This window comes from Argentina anserina, chromosome 3, assembly GCF_933775445.1.
Source record: "Argentina anserina chromosome 3, drPotAnse1.1, whole genome shotgun sequence".
Lineage (NCBI taxonomy): Eukaryota > Viridiplantae > Streptophyta > Magnoliopsida > Rosales > Rosaceae > Argentina > Argentina anserina.
The window spans coordinates 32280945-32304025 of NC_065874.1; the positions used below are offsets into that span (position 1 = coordinate 32280945).

Sequence of the window (23081 nt, forward strand, 5' to 3'; positions counted from 1 at the left end):
GTGCATTTCGAATGTAAGATTTTTAATGTGTTGGAAGCCCGACGTCATCTTTTGGAATTACTCAGATAGTTTGCTCTGTATTCTTTTCATCCTTACAAGAAACATCATGATATGTCTATTTTCTTTATTCTTGGTATCTCACAACTGTCTGCCAATGCTACCAGCTTCATCCCGTCCTTTAATTAAGGGTTTCTTGGCTGAAGGTTTGCTATTTGCTAGGAGTTTATTATTGCATGGGTGGGTGTACACATGCCGGATTGAACTTTTGTTTATCCTCTTTATTGGAGTTTATCAGACATAGGAGGTCAGGTTATTTTGTCTCCCTTTTGTTAGTTTGATTTCAATAAATTAGGGACAGTTTGCTTTATTAAAAAAAAACTAAAACTTGACCTCTTATACTTTGGAGTAGGTAGTTTCACACATAATTACACATAATTATACTTAAGTGATTCAACCAATAATACTTTATGGTTCTTGTAGATGCATCGACATGCTGGTCACATGTCGATCTATTGTCCACACGCAATATTGCGTTTCCGATGACCATCTGATTAAACTCAGGGCGCATCACCATGACCATCTGATTAAGTCTATTAGACTGGATAATGCAGGAGAATTCAATTTGAAGACATTTGATGATTATTGCATGTCAATCGGGATAGATGTTGAACATCTTGTACCTCATGTTCATTCTTAGAATGGATTGGCAGAAGCGACAATTAAGCGATTACAGCTTATAGCTCGAGCTTTAGTTATGCATTGTAACTTGTCCATAACTGCTTGGGGATATGCAATCTTGCATGCAGCTGTACTTATTTGTTTCAGACTCACCGCCAGACAACCTATTAATGAGTACCAGTTGGAAACTGGATATGAGCCTGACATTTCACATTTATGCACGTTTGGTTGTGCGGTTTTTGTGCCTATTACGCCTCCACTGCCTTAGAAAATTGGCCCACAGAGACGAATGTCAATTTATGTTGGATATAACTCTCCAACGATTATCTGCTACATTGACCCTTAGACAGAAGATCTATTTACTACTAGATTTATAGATTATCACTTCGATGACACACACTTCTCGCATTTATGGGGAGATAAGAACACATATGTTCAAGATAATGTCAAGAATTGACGTGGAATACCCCCACTATGTCTCATTGGGATCCCCGCACAGCTCATCCTGAGATTGAAGTGCAACGTATTTTGCAGTTACATAAGGTAGCAAATTCGATTCCTGACGCCTTTACAAATATTGCAAAAGTGACGAAATCGAGTATACCTGCTGCAAACTGTCATACGAGGTTAGAAGTCCTGAATTTTGGGCAAGATGTCGTCGTACCAGGGCAAGGCTCGGCCGAGCCTACCCTAGGTGGAGGCATGGTGATGGTCTCGACTCTTCCCAAGAAGAGGCGGAGGCCGAAAGGTTCTACTGACTCATAGCCAAGAAAAAAAGGTAAAGTCAAGGCACAAACTGATCTACTCATCATAGAATCGGACAAACCAAGCTTCAAGATTATCTCTGATTATAGTTATGTCTATGAATCAACACTTGATGATTTGAGGGATGCTTCAGACTCATTGTTGATATCAGAGAACAAAGAAATCTCATTGAGCGAGTTAAATGCTCCAGAAGTCATGGATAGGAATTCCATGCGAATAGATGATGTGTTTTCTTATTCTGTCTCTCGGGAAATCATCGACGATGACGACATGAAATCGCGCTCGGTTGAAGAATGTCAACGAAGAGTAGATTGGCTGAAATGGAAGAAAGCAATGCAGACGGAACTAGACTCTCTGAAGAAAATGCAAGTTTTCAGTCCGATCGTTGAAGTATTGCTGAATGTGAAGCATGTTGGACATATATGAGTCTTTGTTCATAAGCTGAATGAGAAAGGTGAAGTCATGCGGTATAAAGCGTGACTCGTTGTTCAAGGATTTTCTCAACGTCTTGGTGTTGACTATGAGGAAACATATTCTCTAATTATGGATATCATACCTTTTGATATCTAATAAATCTGGTGCTATCTAAAAAGCTAGACATATAGCTGTTAGATGTGGTGACTGCGTATCTTTATGGGGATCTAGTTACAGAGATATACATGAAGGTTCCTGATGGACTTCAAGTACCCAAGTCAAGTAAGCCACGCAATGCCTATGTTATTAGGTTGCAATGCTTACTTTATGGACTTAAATAGTTCGGTAGAATGTGGTATACACGTTTGAGCGAATACTTGATTGTGACAGAATACAAGAACGATGAAATGTGCCCTTGCGTGTTTATTAAACGCAATAGTTATGGTTTTGCTATAGTAGTTGTCTATGTCAATGACATGAACATAATTGGATCTTTTAATGAGATTGGTGAGACGATAAGCTACTTGAAAACAGAATTTGAGATGAAAGACATAGGAAAGACTCGATTTTGCTTAGGTTTGGAAATTGATCATAGAGTTGGTGGAATCCTTGTACACCAATCTACATATGTCCAAAAGATGCTCATGTGATTCTATAAGGACAAAATTATGCACCCTTCTAGTACTCCTGTGGTCGTAAGAAGTCTAGATACCAAGAAAGATCTATTTCGTCCGAAAGATGATGTTGAAGAGATATTTGGTCCTGAATATCCATATTTGAGTGCTATAGGAGCTTTGTTTTATCTAGCTTAATGTACTCATCCAGACATTGCATTCTCAATGTACTTGTTGGCAATGTTTAGTTATGCACAAATATGCGTCATTGGACCGGTATCAAGAACATCTTTAGGTACTTGAAAGGTTCCATTGATATGAGGTTGTATTATCAGTATTCTGACAAGAAAAGTGTTATTCCGACAAGAATTGATGGTGAAGATCGAGACAACGTTGCCACTATGCTCTCCCGGAAAGCCGGACACGGCTCTGTCACTGTCGCCGCCAGTACTGGTTTTCAGCACTTGTATGACAATTCCTCCTTCCCTACAATTTCTAGTGATGAGTTGGTAGGATTCGCTGATGCTGTATACCTTTCAGATCCACACGAAGGACGCTCACAAACTGATTATGTTTTTACCTTGTTGCTACTTCCTCGAATCATTATGAGATTATAGCATTGCATGAAGCAGACAAATAGTGCATTTGGCTTCGAGCAATTATTACTCATATTTGAGATGCTAGTGGATTAAGTTCTACTACAGTTGAACATACATGTCTTTACGAAGATAATGCTACTTGCATTGAGCAAATGAAGTTAGGTCATATTAAGGGTGATAACACAAAGCATATTTCGTCAAAGTTCTTTTATAATCAGCAACAACAAGACATGTTGAATATCCAAGTTAATCAGATTCATTATGAGGATAATGTGGCAGATTTGTTCACTAAGTCTCTTCTAAAATCTACATTTGTGAAGTATGTGAGACGCATTGGCTTGCGTCGTCTATCAGAGCCTCAAGATTGAGTTAAAGATCGGGGGAGCATTTTTGTAGACATCAGGGGAGTCTACATCACATGCATTAACCATTTTTAGTTAGTGCGTTGTGCTCTTTTTCTCTTTCGACCAAAGCTTTTAATTTTACCTAAGAGGTTTTTGTTTTACTTGGCAAGGTTTTTACCGAGGCAATAATATTGTACTATGTCAAATTAGAATCGTGATACAAGAGGGAGTGTTGTAGGAGAATCATCTCATATGCATTCTTGGTGTATCTTGTCCTAATTAGTATAGCCTAGCTAGTTCAGGAATGTTATCTTATTCCTGATTCATCAGAATCTTTGATGTAATGCCTATATATAAGGTCATATGTCTATCAATAAAGTTACAATTATTCTCTTGAATTCATTCTATTGTTTCAAAGTTCAAATAAAAAGATGCTAAAGGGTCAATTAGGCTTGGTAAAAATATTAATTACAAACTTATAATTTTGCATTCTACAAATCTCCATTATGTACTTGTTTTCTTATGATTTTCTATTTCGTAAGTAGAAAGAAAATAAAACTACACCAATAAAATCTGGCTCATGAAGTCTCTCTTTCATTTGGGATTCCAAATAGGGACACCTCTATATCACATTCCCCAAACCAACAAAATCCTATTAAGCCTTCAAGTTTTGTGTTCAATTATAAATTGACCTGTATTGGTTTGATATGAATTGACATATTTCAGTTTTACTTGTTTACAGGTTTCTATTTGGCTATTATAATCTTCAAGCGAAATGACCATCTCTCTCTCTTTCGTCGTGTTAGTATTGATACTCTTTTATTTTCTCAAGTAGCAATTATAATAGTAGTAATGATAGTTTGTTTGTTTTTTTTCACCAGAGAGTTTTTCTTTGCTCATGCTCATGAGATCGACTTTGGTTGGGGAAAGACTAATCAATGGAAGTAATTTCATTAAAGATATTGGTTCAACTAGCTCCATTATTGTATGTCTTTTGTTGCTATTTAGTTTCTATTGACTTTACATTCATTCAATCTAAGTGAGCCAGTATAATTAACGAATTTAATGGCCTATATTGTATCCTCGTTTTTTTGTTTGCATGTCTTTTGGATTCTATTATAGAGCATAGTATTTTTTTTCTTTACAATCAGATTAGTTTTTTCTTTTGTTCTATTTTAATTTATGTACAAAGCCAAGAAAGACTATGATATTTATAGTCAAAGACTGATTGGCAAGCCACTACATCCAGATGCAGTAGACCAGCAATTCATGCAGTTATTGAGGAGCACGTAAGTGTGCCTCCTTTTCTTTCTTCTATTGTGCACGATTGTGTGCAGTAGTAATAACTATGCTTTTTTTAATGGTTTCTAGAATCAGTGACTGAGTTCATTATTTTTCCAAAATTAGATCTCATTTCTATTTATGTTTTTCTCCTCATTTTCCCATGATAAGTCTCTCTACCTAAGGTTTCGTGATTAATGTGCTAATAAAAGCAGAAACTATGCCATTTCCACCATTCCCAACTCCATTCAAATTATTGTTCATGTTCTTTTTTCTTTTCTATATACTTTGATGTTGTTGTTTTTTTATGTTCATGATTAGCATTGTTGGTGTTGGCTGCATTTGTTTCTTGCAGTGGGAATTCAGAAGCAAACCTTGTAATCTTGGATGCAAAGTAATATCATCAAATCAAGTCCTAGAATAATGGGTCTCCCATGTCATGGTGTTTGGAGAAGGTTACCCAATCTCTTAGAGATGACAAGGTGGTGTTTATGGTAGATTAGTAGGGTTTAGAAACTTCTTTTGTGCATGTGCATATAACTAAATAATTATGTGCATGCAGTTACTTTATCTCTACCATGTACGTTTTTAGTTTAGGCGTATGCTTTTTTAACGCTTATGGTCAATTATCTATGAATTGAATGTATTTTGGGTGTATTTTGGGTTGAAATGTAATGACAATTGAATTTTGTTGGATGCTTGAATGGGATGTTGTTAATTATATGGCAAGTCTATTGCAAATTCAAATGAGCTTATATAGTACCAATTCAAATTTTGGGGAAAAAATAATCATTAGTGTCTTAGTCTCACTCAAACAACATATATGTGTCATTTACACAACAGATTAACTAGATTTCTCTTATTTTTGGAAGAGTTGGAAGTTACTCAGACAACACATATATGTCATTCACATAGCAGATAAAATAGATTTCTCTTATTTTGGGAAAGTTAGAAATTAATGATACAACATATATCAGAAAATATGCTGCTGCGTGATTGCCATCAGAAGGCAGTTCAAAACTGTTGTATGCGTGTATATCACATAGCTCAGACTTAGACATCAGTTAGGTTTTGACTCAGATAGCAGTTGTGCACTGCTCTCTAAAGGATTTATCTAGGTTGCACAGACACGCCATTGTAGTGGCGTATCGCGCGTCCGACACGGACACGCCCCAATACGCGCTGGACACGCGTATCCGAATGCCGATACGCGTATCCGATTTGGACACGGCCCGGACACGCGAGTGTCCAAGTCGGACACGCACCAACTCATAATAAAAGTGAAAGTGCTTATGGTGAGAATCGAACCTTGGTCATCTAAGGCACTCAACAACTACTCAACCATTCCAACAGATTCAATTTTTGTTATATTTATGCACACTTTAATATATATAAGGAGAGAAACTCGTGATAAAAATAAGAATGCTTGTGGTGGGATTCGAACCTTGGTTATCCAAAGTACTTATCAAGTCCTTAGCAATTCTAACAAGTTATGTTTTCATCATTTTAATGCACACTTTGACATATATATACATCTAAAATTCTAAATACTTTCAAATTTATAAAATAATTTTTTAATATATATATATATATATTAAAAATAATATTTAATTAACGTATCCACCACGTGTCCGTGTCCAAAAAAATTTCTATATGCCGTGTCTACGTATCGAATCGTGTCCGTGTCCGTGTCCGTGCTACTTAGGGGTTTATTGAGCTTAGAAGTTCGGACGATGGCTTGATAGGGAGAGGACCAATTCGGAAATACACTGTTCACAATTTGAATAGTGCAAGCCAAATTAATATACGGTAAATGTGGTGTTTCTCTTAACAAAGTGCATAATACATGTTTCTCCCGATAAATATCGTTCAACACCATCCCAAGTCCGGTGTGTTCTTCTTTCTTCGTCTATAATTTTAGAATTTTGGACAGTGAATATATGTGGATATATATCTGATACATGAAATTGGAGCTTTGGATATGTACGGAAAATGGAAGATAAGCAATAATTTGGCATTAAGATTAATGGAATATAAATGGTGAGACATTGATGAGGCGCAAGCGAGCCAAAAAATATAGCAGTGGGGATCAAAATAATGTTTGTGATAACAATGCCACCAAATTTCAGAATTTATTCATACCCTTGGCAGCAAGAAAACACAAGAAGAACTAGTATTTTAAGAAAGCAACTGAACATTTGACAATTATTGGACACTTCACTTTGTATCATCTCGGACATATGTTCCAAAATCAGATAGTTGTCTCAATATCCCTTGAAATTCACAATATGTATGTTTTATAATCGAACCTCGGTTTTACCACAGCTGCTTCATTTATCCTCAGCATATACTAAAAGCGACATAGATGAAAATGTGAAACTTTTGGCTCTAATGGCTCTTTGATCTCCAATCCTAGTGCATAAAACAATCCCTTATTAAGATTATAAATGCTTCAATATTGCAAAGACCATCCCTCTAAACTAACCAAAATCAGATAAGTTTTTAGAAGAAAGGCAAACTTTGTGCAGGAATGAGGACTGGGTACTTGGTTTGTTTGTCTTTGGGAATTTGCCTTCTACTTCAAGTTCAACCTGCTCTTGCCAAAGAAAGTATGCTCGATGTTATTGCTCAAGTTGTTCCTTACTGGTTTTTTTTTTTTTGTACAAGGCCGGACTGATAGATTATTTCTATTCATGATCATGTTTGTTCTTACAGATAAGACAGACCCAACAGACAATGTAAATCTAAGCCCATTCTGGGCTTGGAGAAGTGCTTATTTCTGCTTGCAGAAACCAGTAAGAGCACAAAATACTTGCACATATATAATACTAATCTTTTGATGTTTTGCATTATTTGAGCATCACTCACATATTTACTTGTTAGAGAAATAATCCATCTTACTAGCTAGTAGCAGATGGATGGTTTCTCATATTGTACTCTTCTGTTCACAACGTCTCAATTTTTCCTTGTTACTAGGCCCCTGGTAATTGCAAAGCATTGGTGACGGTTTCGCTGACAGATAAAGGACTACTGGACGTGATCCCAAGTAAGATACAAGATTACTGCACAACCTCTGGGTGTGCACAACACGTCTTGGATGTGCTTAAGTGCATCCACCTTTGCAAAAGAGACTTCTGGTTTGCCAACAACGCCACTGTTGCAGTTCTCAATCAAACGATTCATGATGGATGCTCCAACAGAACTCAAAGTACGTACTCAAATGCATGAATAGTTTAGATTCCCTGATTGAGAGGTCTGATATGAGCATCATATGTAACCTATGAGTAGTCTGGATGTATGAATGTGGTACGAATCATTTGATGGATTTGATATCATTTAAATTCAGGTATTTCGACACTAGGTTGGAAAAAGAGCAGTGGGATGAAGGTGCAGCAGAAGATGTATATACCATTTGTAGCTTCACTATCAACCTTGGCCTTCATAGCTATCTTCAACATGTGAAACCTTTTGCTCCTGCTGTGTGCAAGTGTGATACTCAGGACAATATATATCCAGTGTCTTTTTATGGGGTTAGGCTTACCCATCTATGATGCTATATGTTAAAATTATCAATAAAAGATTAACGGTTTCATTACACTGCAAGCAGATTGATCATACTCTTAATTAATCTTGTTTGTACCAATTATAATTCTTAATATCTTGTTTTGGTAGTGAACTCGTGATATGCAACAACAACAAAAAAGCAGAATTATCCACAGATCTATCATGTTGTGAGATATAACTATTTTTCCAGACATAATCATTGTCAATTTTATCGTAGCATATGAAATTCTATTGGCTTTCATATCTCCAACAGTTCAAGAGTGCTGGACAAAAGGTAATGCCTAGATGTAGAGTTTGATTATTTGCTTAAGTTAGGCATCCTTATTGGTGAAAATAACGGCTAGAAAAAAAAACTCGATTACAGAACAGAAATAAGTTATGCTGATAAACGTGGTTTTGCTCGAAGCATATGCTATACTGATAACAATTTCTTCTGAAAGAGGCAAATGAAACAACATAACAGGCTGATCTACATGAAAGCATAAACATAGTTAAAATCAGTCCTTGGAGTATATTTACATGAAAGCATTCTTGAAAGCTTTTAATTAAATAAGCCCAGGTTGGACAAGTAATGCTTACCAGGTGTAGCGGTCATGGTTGCACCAAAAGTGTTACTTGTGTAACATAGGAAACAAGAATCACTGGCTCAAGTAATGGCAACCCAAATCAGACAGACAGATACGAGCAGGCAGAAGAATAAATAACAGATTTCTTATTTAAACAAAAAACAGCAGTTAGTTGATCAGCAGCGAAAGCTTATTCACGGTGAGCAAGTAAACAGTAGTGCAACACAAACGCTTCTTCTTCTCAATGTCCATATGGACCAGAACAAAGTTAACCACTACTAATAGTGAACCATAGTAGCGACCCATGTACTCTAATAGAGACCAAAACAGGAGGATTGAGATCATGCCCCGGCATTTCTTCGCCCAACACGAGCAACAAAACCAGCTTTAATTGGAGCAACAGATCGTCCAGAACCACACTGCCATAACAGAAATAGTCAGGATAGTCCATTGTATGGAGGTGTCAATTTGTAAAAAATAACATCTTTTGATATACAAGATATACTCGAGCCTGCTGTATGTGTTTATTATCATGTGGGGAGGGAGCTGCTGTTTCTGAATGATTTCAGTTCAATTGATCAATTAGTAAAGTCAGCAAACTAATAGCCTGATTAATGACTGTTACCTTCTCACATCTGAGAAAGAAGAGACGATTCTCCTTGGAAAGTATAGTGTCAGGACTTTTGCACCCAATGCAAATGACATATTCATCTGAAAAAAAATTGAGTGTAATTAAAGGCATAAATAGAATGAGACAGTAGGAACAACTGTGAATCAGAAGATAGCACATCCCAGGGACCAGATAAACTTCTGTGCATGATAACCAATGAAGACCATTCCTGATTACATATCATAACAAGAGATGAATTAACAACAAGATGAGGTACTCACTGACATAACGCCGTAATATTCCTTCAAAATTCTTGGGTGCAAATCTTCCCTTCACAACTAGCCTCTGCTGACCGTCAAGGGATCCACTTGTCCCCAGTTCAGCCAGTAAAAAGGCCATAACATGATCTGGCTGCCTGTGCATCCTGCAATTTAACATTGGAGGAATTTAAATCACACTGCATTCCAATTTGACAGGGTGAATCAGATCAAACAACAGAATCTTTTATTTTTCTTATATTATGAATCATTCATGCTACTTTCAATATCAAACTGTGCATTTTTTTTGTGGTAAACAAATGGTCAAAAATCCTGAAAGGGGAAATATAGTCATTAGTCAACCTATATGCAGTGGAATGCTGGAGCTCTCATGATTAGAACACAAAAACAACAGCAAAAGGAAAAACACTAGTGATTCAATATATCTCCACATGCTCAGCTTATAAAAACAATCTACACATATCGATTTCATTTGTATACATATTAGTATAACATTACATTCCTTAATCTGTGTGATGTCTGTGCAGAAGCAATTAAGACAAAAAAAAAATAGCATGCACTAGAAAAAAAAACAAAAAAAAAACAAAAGAAGGCTTAAATCAACTTGCATTCAGTAATCCTCTTGTGAAGTGTTAATAGAAGTCCATATACATTATGAACAAAAAAACTGAGATATTCAAATCAGCAGCAAAGCAAAACCACTTATACAAGAAATTTAAAACCAAATAGTTGATCCTTTTCAATACGACCCCCTAACACTAATATCACATTACTTGGAAAGCTTGCACAAACAAGTCAGAGGAGAAACTATCAAGACTAGAAATTGGAACTACAATCAGTATAGAAACAAAAGCATCAGAATCTGAGTGGGAAATGTGCACAAAAATTTGGTTCATGAGACCAGAGAATAGAAACCTACGTCTTACACAAGTCCATGAAATTAACAAAGACGGTTTTCTTTGTGCCCTCACGAAGTACTTGTGGAGGCCTCATAGTTGTTCTACGCCTGTCACCTGCCAGCTCAGGATTATTCTCCCGAAGAATGTTGAACACTCTACCAAGAAGCTGCAGTGAATATGCAAACAATTAAAAAAAAATCATTCACAATGAAGTCATAGAGCAAGCACTGTGAGAAAGCTTTCATGTAATGCAGACCTCCTCGTAGTGGTAGTCACGATCGCTCCCTAGCCATGGATGTGATTCCCCTAAAACGTTTTCTTCTCCTTCTTCATCATCCCCAGTCCGGTCTAAAATAGCAATGGCATTCATCAACACTTAAATTTCAAGAAACAAAAGCACATGCACCTTATAAAGCCAGATGTACTTATTAAACACACGTTAGAGCACATTAACCTAAGATCCTACTCTTACCATCCGACTCTTCCCTTGTATCACCACCCTCTTCATTCAAGTTACTGGATTCAACCTAAGATCATATTAACCGTCAATACCAATTCATAGGGAAATAAATCTTCTTGAAGGCAGCGGAAAAACTTGACAGCTTACTGGCTTCTTCTTCTTCTTTTTCAAACCAGAAAATGCACTTTCCTGTCCATCAGAAACTGCAAAGAGGAAAAAGATAAGTCCTTCACAAAAATGATGGGTACATAATACAGTTAGAAGAGAAAACAGCGCAAGGTAATCATTTCAATGGTTCACTTAAACTACCTGCCAGGTTTTCTGTTTTTTCAGCCAATTTGTCCACAGAATCGCTTGAAGAATCCCGAACTATAACCTTCTTCTTTTTCTTCTTTTTAGTACGATCAAAGGGGACAATCTGCAGAAAAAGGATAAAGCCAGAAAATTAGCAGTGGTCAAGAAACTGAAGAATCAAGACACGCCTAACTGATATTTCAACAACCTAGTTTTATCTAGTTTACTAAACCAACACGTCCACTAATAGACAGGGTTCTTAATTTCTATATATATCAAAGGATCAACTCCAAATAAAACCAGAATGTCTAAGAAAATTGTTAACCATGTGCATTCCTAAATAACACAGGAAATAAGAAAGGAGAACGAGGACTTACATCCGGAACGTCCTCCTTCCAAGCACTCTTGTTCTCTTCAGCCATGTTTGCTGCCAACCATAGAAGAATATATCAATCTATCTAAACCAATTTCAGGTGTTTATTTTTTCTTGACCAAACAAAGCCACATCTCAACTTGATTCAACAAAGTGAAGAGAAAAGCCTAAACATAAATATAACCAATACAGATGCAATTTGCTGCATTGCCAATGCAAACCGTAAAATGGGACCTACTATGGGACATACAATGCATTACAGACGTAAGATCATTACGCTTCAACCGGATTATTCTATTTCACCTCTTAGAAAGAAAAGAAATACAAAAGAAAAATGTGGGAGCTCTATAACGATCTCAAAGACCTAGAATTAAGAGAGTGACTTACATTGTTAAATGAAAGGTTTCCCTGCGACTGTGATTTTCTTTTGATCGTTTCTTTCTATTTTGGTGCTCTGTAAATAGAGCCGACCCTAATGTTAGGCAACTGCTTTGGGATCTTGGACCGGGCTTAAATCTGGGTCGGGCCTAGATTCTCTTCAAATGCCATTTACCATTTACTATTTGGATCGGGCCTACATTTTTTTTTTACCATTTACCCTGAATATCCAAATTTCGGACACAACCGAGTAGGAGGCTCATACACAGCGCCTGGCTTGTAGCTTATTAGATTAAAATAGAACCATGCATACATGGCGTCATGGGGACATAGACTTGAACCTTTAGCATCATTACAATTATGTTCATAGAGTGATCAGATGAGACTTTCTCCAAAAGAAAAGGGAAAAAAAAATCTAATAATCGTTTTGGTTATGATAATCGTGATATACTAATTTTAAACACGAACCATGTTAGACTATATTGAGGTTGATGCTTCCATTATGATTTTGATCGAGAAATTTAATGGAGAAGTTCTAAGAACCTTGATCATCCAACTTCTTACTTTCTCTTTGAATTGATTCGAGGTCAAAACTTTTCCCAACATCATTCTCACACCTTCCAATTTTTCCCCTATAACATTTCGTTGTTTCAGAATTGAAAATACTTGAATGCGATCGATATTGGTCGTCTTTGTCTATAGTCCAAAGTGGTGGGGAATAGGGCTCTTTGTTGTACTCTAATCAAATTTGAGTTTTAAAAACCAAGCAATCTTGGAAAAGTCGGGGGATGTGCTCTTCTTCACTTCGCAGAACCTTCCACCTCTTTTTGCGATTTAGCTTTCGATGTTTACAAAGCTTCATATTATGGTGTGGTTGAGACTACAGTCAAATTCCATAAAACCAAGTTTTCAAAGAAGAAATTTCCATGAAACCAGGTCATGCATGATGCTTTCATACGTGACGATTTCAAGTCACTCAAAATGTGTAGCCCGACCATATCATTATTTTTCGATTTGATTACACAAAAGTAAGTCATGAACATAAAATATAGCCAAATAGATCTTTAGAAATCGTCCTTGCCACAGTTGCCAGTTGATCCAGATAAACAAACACACGGATGTGTTTGTTCATACTCCGGCTGGATTTGTCTATGAACATTTTTTTTTCCGAGGATACCGCTGAAGCTTGTTTTCTCTTATTGAATTTACTAATGTACTGAGATGCACTCTAAATGCTCGATCAAATGCCATAAAGAGACTAATAGTGTAAAACAGAACACTACTAGTTCAGAGAATTTCGTTATCCACTTCAGATTCAGAAAATATCATGCACCACAAATGGTGCTATTCTCTGACGGCAATACGAAGCAACAGTTGCTCACATATGTTTGGTTCGGGTGGCACTCGATCTTATCTACATCTGGGCAAGTGGACCTTCACGACAATATGCATCACTCTCTTAAAGAAGTCTCTAGCTCTTTTATAATTTGCCAATTTGGTCACTCTGGACCTGGTCTCCTACGTCGTTTGTCACTGTTTTGGGTTCAATAGTATAAATGTCGAATCTGAATTCCAGGATTCCTAGACATTCCAAGAAAAATATCTCACCCTTTTCCTCGCAACAGTCATTTTCTTCCCATTTAATTTGCCGCAAGTAGTTGATGTACACTTATAGAATCTGGCAATTGGCAGTGACGAGTGTAGAAGCCTTACGTACACTTCCATCCGTTTAGCAATTCAGTAAATACTAAATTCCTCACATCAACAAATCTAACGGTCTAATCTTACCATTAATGAATTGTAGACCGTCCTCAACATGCAAAACTCAACAACGCAATAGCTTATTAGTGATACGAGTCTAACGAAAACTTTTAGAGAACAAAGTCCACAAGGACTTAAATTACCCATTTATTTATGATCCTTGAAAGAGGTGATTTTTGAATCAAAATTTAAACCACTTATCTAACATGTAATTTAAAACGTACTTATAAAAACAGCATTAGAGACTCGTTGTCTTGAAATTTATTTATATGTTCTAGGATAATTTTATTACAACTCATTGGAACTGTCTTATGGAATTGTCTTGTGAGTTGCATATCATAGGAATTCAAACTTGGTATTTTTGTTTATTTATTTATGGATGTATGGTGATCTATGAAACTAGTGAAGTGGCACCTACATGGCTTCAACTATTCAAAAATATGTAATTAGTGGGAGGGGGAGGCGGCTATGGGTCATAGGCCGTGGATGGGCCCTATTGGGCTTTTGTTGCTTTCATAACTGTTTGGTCACCAACCCGTGGGTTCCCACCAAATCTCTCTCTCCTCCTTCCCTCCAAATCTAGAGCGAGAGAAGAGTCTCTCTCCCGCCTTATTCCAAGTGGGATTTGACCCGTAGCCGCCGGTAACCCGCTTTATTCACCCGATTAATTTCCCACTTTACACTATCAAATCCTAATTTAAACAATTATTAGTAGCCACTGCCAAATTTGGGGACCCATATGGCCATATTTGGCCTCTATTCGGTTCATGCATTCCCGACCAGTTTCCTGAAAGATACAGTACGATTCTTAGGAATTTTCTTCCATTCCTAAATCTTATGTGGAATACCCCAAACTCTCTTTGGCTTCTATTAGGGGTCAACTATTTCCTCAATTAATATAACCCGTATAATATTTTAAAGGTAAAAGACAGATAATAGAAACTATTGAGCATAAACACCATGATAATTGATTAGTATCATAATGAAAAATGTAGCTCAATTTAGTGATTTTTTTCTTCTACTTTTTACACATTTATTTGGTGACAGAGATGGACATATGTCACGATGATTTTCAAGTTGAAAGTGACAGTCACTTTTAGGGCAATAATCTTCTAAATTATGCACAATCTAACTTATGAGTTCGATCAGTTTAGTTTACAATATGGAAATATTTACTTAGTTTGGTGATGGCATTAAAATTTATTAGGGTCTAGTGATATGCGACTAGATCAACAACACATCGACACCAATTAACCGACAGTTTGGTCATTAACAAATTTGATGGGAAAGTCTTCGACAAATCACAAATTTAGATGAAAAGTTTATGGAAAAAAAAGGTCGTCCTAATTAGATATTGACCTCTTGTATAGAACTTGATGGTGACCGGAAATGGACGAAAGCCAGAACCAACGAATGACTTATTGCCATCTCCTAAGACTATGAATCTTGAAAACGAACCTTTCCGATCACGTGTTATTTACTATTTATGCCACTATTAACAGTGACCCGCCGGAGAAGAAGATTTCAATCATTCCATTCCAAGCAACCATTTACAAAGAAAATTAAGCAAATCTCGACAAAACTTAATCGAATTTTTAACCCAAAAAATCATTACAATGATCATAGTTAGGGCACTTGCCTTTCAACGCTAGGCGTGATCTCCGAGGTATCAAGCACACCATGCATTTACTTATTAATAAAAAATCTCCATTTTCTTTCCGAACCCCATCATTTTTCTATTATTCACAAAAATAATATTGCATCGTGATTTTCGCATAAATAACTCATATACTACTAACCAATACGTGTTCAAATTTCATGTCACTCCACTAAGTGATACTGAACACTACTCATAGTAGTCTCATATATATAAATAATAATTAATAAATAATATTTTCATACATAAGTAGCTAGTTAATAATATTCCTCACAAAATCGCCGATTATATCAAACTCGGCATTACCCTTACTCATATCACTAATCACACTCCGTGGTTTGACCAGGAACAGCCGGGGGTATCTTTGGAATTTAAGCACACTCGGCCTGCGTTCCTAGTTCAACACTGACGTCACACTACAGTCCCCTCCAGCAGCAACAGCAAAATTACCAAACACTCCCTGGCAACCCCACGTATCTTGGTGGGAAAGGACACGCGGGATGCACTCCTCGATTTAGGAGATGACGTCGACCAGGAAGTCATTGACGTCAAACTCGCCGAACTCGTCGTGGTTGTTCGCCGGAACCATGATGTCCGACAGATTCAGCAACGGCACGTCGTACTCGAACCCGAAGGCGTGGACGTCGCAGTAACGGAACCCGTCAAAGGGGGCGGGATCTTCGTAACGGAGCACCGACGTGGGAGATAACGCCGGCTCTTCATTGAGAGACGAGTCACACGTGGCAGTCGAGCCGCAGCTTCTTTCCTCTTCATGCGCGGTGGGGACCTCCTCTGCAGCAACGGTCTTCTCCTCATCCGTCGTAACGGCGTTAGGAAAGTTAATGACGGCGTCAGGACCTCTGAGCTTAACGGCAGCTCTGTCGTATATAATGGCGGCTTCCTCGGCGGTATTGAAGGTCCCAAGCCAAAGCCGCTTCCTCTGAACCGGGTCACGGATCTCCGCGGCCCAACGACCCCACGGCCTCTGCCTCACGCCCCGGAAATGCCTCTTCCGACCCGGATACGGTTTCACTAACTCTGGATCGGGTCGGGTCTCCGGCCGCTGCTCAGTCTTCAACTGCTTAAAAGAAGAGGAAGCCGGCTGGAAGTTGATCTCCTTGACATGTCGTTTGACTCTGCGCACGACGGAGGTCTCGTCGTCGTCGCTGTCGGAATCGGTGGCGTCCGGGTCGGTGAGGATGATCCGAACCCGCTTCTGTAACAGCCTCGCCTTCTCAAAATGGTTGTCTTCCTGAATGAACTTGCTAACTGAGATAACATGCTCTGAGAACTTCGCCATGGATTCGAGGAAAGGAAAGATGGAAAATTGAAGAGATGGGTCTGTTCATAAACGAAACTGAAGAGATGGGTTGGACGAAGAACGAGATTTGAGAGATGGGTTTGGACATGAGCAGAGTGAACTGAACTGGGTGAAGTGAGGGTTTTGGATTTGAGATGAAGAAGGCTTAAACCCTTAACCCTCTTGCAGGTTGGGAACAAGAAAACGGAGAGAAACGGAGAGGGGGAGGGCATATATAGCGGGGGCATGCAAATCATGGGTAGGAGTGGACTGGTTTTTTACTGTGAGAAAATTATAAAAATATCTATCTCTCTTTTCTTTAAAATTTTATGGTAAATTTTTCTCTTGTATAAAGAAGAAGACATAAGAAAATGAAGTAGCTCCTCGTGAGTGTTGTTATGGAGCGGGTCATGGATGGGTCATGAATCATGTCGGGAGCGTAAGTAGGGGGGAAAACTGCAGCCAGCTAGTTCTCACGACACGTGTCCGTCGCTCTCTTCTCTCCATTCCCCCACTTGAAATCAGAAACGTCATACGTTGCCCAACTTCCCATCCTTGTTGTCTTGTTCTTCTGGTGTGTAGTCTACCGTCGTGGTATAAATGTGTGCGATGATGAAGTGTCTCAAACACTACGAGTTTCATTCGTTTGCCGTTTATATGATATTAGGTTCATCTCATCAGGAGTTCAGATAACATGTACATGCGGTGTTTTACTTATTTTGATGAAAACAGCAAAGAATCACTTTGATCGACCGCACATAAAGATGTGCGCAAATACTCAAAAAACAAATTCACTAACCAGTGATGATATGCATTACTCACTAGGTGTTCGATGAAATGTCTAAAAAAACCACGAATTTTCGACAATGCACTGCTGTCTGTATTGAATACAAAAGGTAAATCCAAGAGTGAATAGATAACATGTTTGTCTCCACATTGTGTCTGGGAAGATGAAGTTGGCATAGCTCTTTCGTCGGAGCTGTGTGTTGTGTATGGTTGGGGATTTCCAAAAGCATGTTGGAAGAAACACTCTTTTACCCTATTCTTTTTGACTCTTCTACCCCACCCTGCCTAAGAATTGGGAGGCGTGATTCTTTACTTTTACTGTGGCAGCTTCTGCAGCACAGTAAACTTTGAAAACATTGGGGGGTTCCAGTTTTCCACATATGAGTGCATGCCAGGCCATTACATCCCACACACATAGTGGACCCTAAAATTAAAATATTTCTTGACCTCTTCTAAAATCCAATGGCACCTCCGATTTGAACCCTCACTGTTGCAGTTGCCAAATGCCATCCTAGTTGTGTATTATTATTATTATGCCAACAAAATAAGAGAGGTTAGTCAAAATAAAATAGGGTGGAAATTGAATAAAAGGAGATGGGAAAGTGGGGGGAGTTGGTATTTGATGCTTGGAGAAGAAGCAAAGGCACAGTAAAGAATTTTCTATAAAAAAAAAGCACAGTAAAGAAAAGAGGATTGAGATATGGAAGTGGAGTCGCAACGTTGGCAATTATATAGGTGTGGATAGAGATGGGGAGGGAAAAGGAGTAATAAGAGGAGGGGAGGGGAGGGGAGTGGTCATAGTCTAAGTTTGCTTGGGGATCAAGTGACAAGTTTAGATGGAGTTCTCTATTATTAATGGCGGTGCTTCCAGTAATACTTTATATCATGCATGACGTTGCAGAGGGTTACGACTACTATTATGACTAGGCTTCTGCATGCTCCAAAAGGATGTCTTGCGTTAGGCTATAGGCATTGGGAGCGATTCAGAATCCTATTTTATGTTAGGTTCTGGTATCCTGTATTTGGTCTTGCATTTCACATATAAAAATGCACAAATATCTTGCATTTGTGGTAGTAATTTATTCCACGGTATTAAAAACAAAAAACTCTTAAAGAAAAAAAATCAGCCTATAAATAATAGTAGGAGAATGAAGAAATTAATTGGACGAGTAAAATAAATTTAAAAAAAACTTGAGTCGCTAGTTTGTAATCTTGAAACGAAATTTGTTGTGAATCAAACAACAGTACATCAACCATCAAGCATCTACATCACAATTATTCGTACTCACCAACATAAAATAAAATAAAATATTATGTGGGATATCCTAATGCCCAATTTTTTGACTGGTTCCTCTGCTTCGTTATGCAACGGTATACCACCGTGGAACATTAGAGAGTTTTCCTCCGTTGGATTTGTTTTCAGGTCCACATAGGAAATGTCTTCGAACTAGAAATAAAATAAATAAATAAACAAATAAAAATATAATACCAGATATTTCAAAAATATAAATAAGGACGACACCAACATAAATGGTTTAAAAACTAGACTTTTAACGATACGTGAATGTTCCAAAACACCAAGTAAACTAATTCGGCAGGTGTTAAACTTGTTCAACAGAAAGCTAGACTAACTGAGATAAAATTTAAGTGAAGACTACTCTCATAACAGAACTAGTCCTACGTATACCCCTTCTTTTCTTTAGGAATTTATTTTGTTTGATTCTATGAAATGATCGAGACCTAGTATGTTGCTGAAAGTCTGAAACCAGAACAAGAGACCACGTGAAATAGGGCACAGGAATATAAATACAGATCACATCATTCATTGCGAAGCTGGATCTCCATCCCTCCCCTACAGTACTTTCATAGCTACCTTCTGTAAATTGGAGAACCCCTTCATGGAAATAGTTGCTGCACCAGCATTCCAGCAACCACTTCCAGAAGGAATTATTGGTAGAAATTTCTTCCACATTTAATAGACTGTAAAGAAGCGAAAACAAAATACAGACAACCAGCCCAGCATGGGAGACCAGGGAATTTTAATCATGTGCCCTGCTGCTATACACCTTGGATGAAAGACATAGATTAAAAGTTGCAAAAGCATAAGCTAGCAAAACCATAGGGAATCAACAAACAAACCATTCACTTCATACTAACATGGCAAAGATACAATACAGTTTTTCTCCCATCTCCAAATGCCTTCAAATGAATATTCACAGATTGAGAACCAAGCTCCTTGACCAATTAAGACAAATAAATTTTCAATGTTTCAATATTCAACTTAAAAGGAGATGGAATCTTGCATTTGCAACATTTTACAAATGCTCGGATTTTTTCTTGATTTTCAGCCCATGGCATACTTTTGCGTCCAGCTGCGTGCGGTGGCTTCATACTTGGCCCTGTCAGTCTTGTACATGTGTGCAATTTCAGGGACAAGGGGATCATCAGGGTTGGGGTCTGTCAACAGAGAGCATATGGATAACAACACCTGAAACACCAAGTTCATTTGTATCAGCATGACTTGTCATGGTCAGAAAAAAAAAACGAGGAATTTCAGATACCATAACTAGATGAAAACAAATACACAATTCTTCTGAATCAGACTGCAAGGATATAATCAACGCCATCTCATAATACCAACTTATGGCCATGGCCAGTAGCATAATGAAACATGACATGAAATGGGAACAAGGTCATTCGGTTATGTAACCATCCTAATCTGGTCGTAGGACTTCTTGTAGAAAGAAGGATAAAGTTTTACAAACCTTGGAAATGGTTAGTGCTGGGCTCCATTGTTCTTTAAGAATATCAAGACATATGCTTCCATTGCTATTGATGTTTGGGTGGAATACCTTGGTCCTGAATGCAACCTGAAAGCTTACTCAAGTTAGCGCTAAAGTTCTGAAATATCCCCAAAATAATCCAATATAAGATGCCATGATCAAAAAGCAATAACAGAAGCGCACATAAGTTGGTCTCCGAAAATTATAAGCTACATCTCACTCTAACCAGTGGCCGAAGGATAACATGACTACACCATGAAAAATCATTTCTAAACAAGCACTCAATATCAATCAGATAAACATCACACAAATCAACTTTCTGCTATACAATAAAACCAACATTCTAAGGCAATTACACGACAAACACCAACATCTACCAAAGGGGTTAGGACAGTTCCAACCAATTATCAATTCACCTAGTCATAGTACACCACAGAAACACAGCCCAAGCTGCATTGTCAAATTTAAAAGCACACACCAATGTACCAATTGTTGATTTTGAAAGACTAATATGATACAGACTGGGTGATGCAGTACCTATATTTAGGTTGAGATTGATCAGTAATTAAATATATCAAGATGTTGTTAATGAAAATGCAAAGCTAGAGAGAAGTCAGTATGCAACCACACAAGTCTGTTTCCACTGCCATCATATAAAAAGGCATTTTAAGACAGCTAGCTTTTAACAAATCATCTCTGATCATTCAATTTACACATCACTCATTATTCATAAGAGCAATATGTCCTTTATCTTTAAAAGGAGTAAAGTAACAACCTTTGGAGGCTTGAATGGATAGTCTGGAGGGAAGTGAATCGAAACAAGGAAAACACCACCTGCATATGGGCTATCAGCAGGTCCCATAATTGTTGCCTGCCAATGGAACATGTCCTCCGCCACGGGACCTATCATGCATAAGAAAGTTACCCCAATTTAGCTCATTACATCCATACTTCCATGCTTGTTCATGCTCATTATTACTGGATTCCCTAGTTTTCTCTACATTTTCCAATCCATGCATATGTCCAAAATCCAAGTCCCAAGTCCTCTATAGCTATAAACAGTAACTTGTTCCTCCTTCAATGCAACCCATTGCCATCAAAATTGCCCCATCCCCAATCAACTACACTTCCCAATTAAAACCTAATTTCACCTTTATTGAGTAAAGGGCTACGCCTATGCTTCCCATCTTGACATAACTAGGGTATAAACCCTCAAAATTCAACTAATCATTAACCCGAAATTGCAACATTCTAAATGCCCAAGTCAATTCCAAACACACTAAACATCAAAATCATTGCTCCACAGATTAAAAAGCATCAAAATTGATGATTCTAAAAGGTAAAAATAGCTAGAGCCAATACCAGCGCTGCAAGAGGTAGGCGGGTCCTTCTGCAAATCCTTGAGCTCCTTCAAGATTCGTTTCGACGCCATCGCAGCACGTGACCAACCCTGAAAAACAAAACCCAGATAGAATCCCGAATCAAAATTAGATCTTGAACCCTAGAAATCAAAAATCCCCAAACCAATTATTCAATCAACGATCGAAGACCAACAGCGGAAGACCCAGAATCAAAAAAGGACGAATCGGAATGACAGGGGATTACCTGAATTTGATTGAAGCCGAAATCGAAAAGAGAGAGATTCAGAGAATTTTGAGGCGCTGGATTTTAATAAATTTGGGGGATTTATATATTGGGGAGATAACAAAATAAAAAGATAAGGAAAAAGCCAAAGACTGGCTTCTAGAAGTTTCTATGTTTAATATTCCAACTTGGCGTAGGATCTACGTCCTTATTTACAGCGCGCCACTCCTTTACCCCACACCGAGTTTTTCTTTTCTTTGACTCCAAGTCCTTGGAGGAGATCTAATTTTCTTTCTTAGGGGTTCTTGAGCCCTCGAGTAAGTTGTGAATTATAATTCAGCCCCTTGATCGGCGTCGGACCATGACGGAGATTTTGAGTTCTGCTTCGGAAATGTGAAGTGGCGTGATCGTGGGGACTAATAGTGGCAGAGTGTTGACAGTGTTGTGACTTAGATGGCTGAGCGCATCCTGCTTTTACATTTTTACGTAGATGATTTTGGACGATAAAATTTTTATATCGATAAAAGTGTGTGCAACTATCAAAATTTAATCACAAATTTATGTATTAATAAGCTTTTCTACAACATGTAATAAGTTCTAGTATTGCCGTATTAGAACTTGATCAATACGTCATGTACATTGTAAGAAGTACATATTTGGTTAGATTCTCTCTTGTCAAGGCCTAATTATTATTCTTGTTTTTCAAACAATAAGGTCCATAATTTTTCCAACTTCAAACGTTTGAGGTCTAAGTTATAAATTTAAAATTTAATCAATGGACCTACCATTGGAGAAGACCCTGAGATTCTTGAAGTCGATGATTCAGACTATTGTATTGTAGCTCCACATAATTTAAACTTTGAGAAATTGGTTTCTAAGTTGGCCGATATGAATCTAAGCTCTTTGTTTTAGTACCCTATATGGCTATATATAGCGCCATGTCCACTTATCCCAAACTTTCGAGCAATTTTGAAGAACAATTCCCTAGCTTTAACATTATCTTCAAAAGATGGTAGGACGAGCAAAACCAATTCAATAATTAATGAAAATCAGAGTTTTCTTTTGTATGAACCATGAAAACATAGCTAGCTGG

The 23081-nt window shown here is 37.7% G+C and overlaps 4 protein-coding genes across 6 annotated transcripts; 1 reads left to right on the forward strand and 3 right to left on the reverse strand.

Annotated features, from left to right (window-relative positions):
* Nucleotides 1-7172: 7172 nt before the first annotated feature.
* On the forward strand, nt 7173-8317 carry LOC126788853 (uncharacterized). The gene is made up of 4 exons (XM_050514864.1): nt 7173-7304; nt 7411-7490; nt 7672-7903; nt 8042-8317. Exons 1-4 carry the CDS (start codon nt 7226-7228, stop codon nt 8155-8157), a joined length of 507 nt encoding a protein of 168 aa, XP_050370821.1. The 5' UTR covers nt 7173-7225; the 3' UTR covers nt 8158-8317.
* An 817-nt stretch (nt 8318-9134) lies between these two features.
* LOC126788406 (eukaryotic translation initiation factor 2 subunit beta-like) lies at nt 9135-11788 on the reverse strand. 3 transcript variants are annotated; one of them, XM_050514396.1, is made up of 9 exons: nt 11753-11788; nt 11382-11490; nt 11220-11275; nt 11085-11139; nt 10869-10960; nt 10633-10778; nt 9717-9859; nt 9451-9536; nt 9135-9244 (listed from the first exon to the last, which is right to left on the reverse strand). In XM_050514396.1, the coding sequence occupies exons 1-9, from the start codon at nt 11786-11788 to the stop codon at nt 9167-9169; spliced, it is 801 nt and encodes a 266-aa protein (XP_050370353.1). In that variant the 3' UTR covers nt 9135-9166. The 3 variants fall into 3 exon arrangements, with proteins under 3 accessions (XP_050370353.1, XP_050370351.1, XP_050370352.1); XM_050514394.1 differs by having other exon boundaries at nt 11744-11788; XM_050514395.1 differs by having other exon boundaries at nt 11220-11280; nt 11372-11490; nt 11744-11788.
* Nucleotides 11789-15712: 3924 nt separating this feature from the next.
* On the reverse strand, nt 15713-17043 carry LOC126787619 (pathogenesis-related genes transcriptional activator PTI6-like). Its single transcript, XM_050513488.1, has one exon. The coding sequence runs from the start codon at nt 16833-16835 to the stop codon at nt 16050-16052; it is 786 nt and encodes a 261-aa protein (XP_050369445.1). The 5' UTR covers nt 16836-17043; the 3' UTR covers nt 15713-16049.
* A 2704-nt stretch (nt 17044-19747) lies between these two features.
* Nucleotides 19748-22083, reverse strand: LOC126785816 (ubiquitin-conjugating enzyme E2-17 kDa). The gene is made up of 5 exons (XM_050511467.1): nt 22010-22083; nt 21767-21854; nt 21180-21307; nt 20387-20491; nt 19748-20109 (listed from the first exon to the last, which is right to left on the reverse strand). Exons 2-5 carry the CDS (start codon nt 21834-21836, stop codon nt 19966-19968), a joined length of 447 nt encoding a protein of 148 aa, XP_050367424.1. The 5' UTR covers nt 21837-21854; nt 22010-22083; the 3' UTR covers nt 19748-19965.
* Between the last annotated feature and the right edge of the window lie 998 nt (nt 22084-23081).

What these genes read in the sequence shown, in the direction of transcription:
- LOC126788853 (XM_050514864.1), top strand. Translation starts at nt 7,226, where the DNA reads ATGAGGACTGGGTACTTGGTTTGTTTGTCTTTGGGAATTTGCCTTCTA. An exon ending in ATTTCTGCTTGCAGAAACCA is followed by an intron (nt 7,491 to 7,671) that starts GTAAGAGCACAA and finishes CCTTGTTACTAG; the next exon opens with GCCCCTGGTAATTGCAAAGC. An exon ending in ATGCTCCAACAGAACTCAAA is followed by an intron (nt 7,904 to 8,041) that starts GTACGTACTCAA and finishes ATTTAAATTCAG; the next exon opens with GTATTTCGACACTAGGTTGG.
- LOC126788406 (XM_050514395.1), bottom strand. Translation starts at nt 11,788, where the DNA reads ATGGCTGAAGAGAACAAGAGTGCTTGGAAGGAGGACGTTCCGGAT. An exon ending in TACAAGGGAAGAGTCGGATG is followed by an intron (nt 10,961 to 11,084) that starts GTAAGAGTAGGA and finishes TTGCTATTTTAG; the next exon opens with ACCGGACTGGGGATGATGAA. An exon ending in GTGACTACCACTACGAGGAG is followed by an intron (nt 10,779 to 10,868) that starts GTCTGCATTACA and finishes TATTCACTGCAG; the next exon opens with CTTCTTGGTAGAGTGTTCAA.
- LOC126787619 (XM_050513488.1), bottom strand. Translation starts at nt 16,835, where the DNA reads ATGGCGAAGTTCTCAGAGCATGTTATCTCAGTTAGCAAGTTCATTCAG.
- LOC126785816 (XM_050511467.1), bottom strand. Translation starts at nt 21,836, where the DNA reads ATGGCGTCGAAACGAATCTTGAAGGAGCTCAAGGATTTGCAGAAGGAC. An exon ending in GCCTACCTCTTGCAGCGCTG is followed by an intron (nt 21,308 to 21,766) that starts GTATTGGCTCTA and finishes TATGCATGATAG; the next exon opens with GTCCCGTGGCGGAGGACATG. An exon ending in CAGCACTAACCATTTCCAAG is followed by an intron (nt 20,110 to 20,386) that starts GTTTGTAAAACT and finishes TTGGTGTTTCAG; the next exon opens with GTGTTGTTATCCATATGCTC.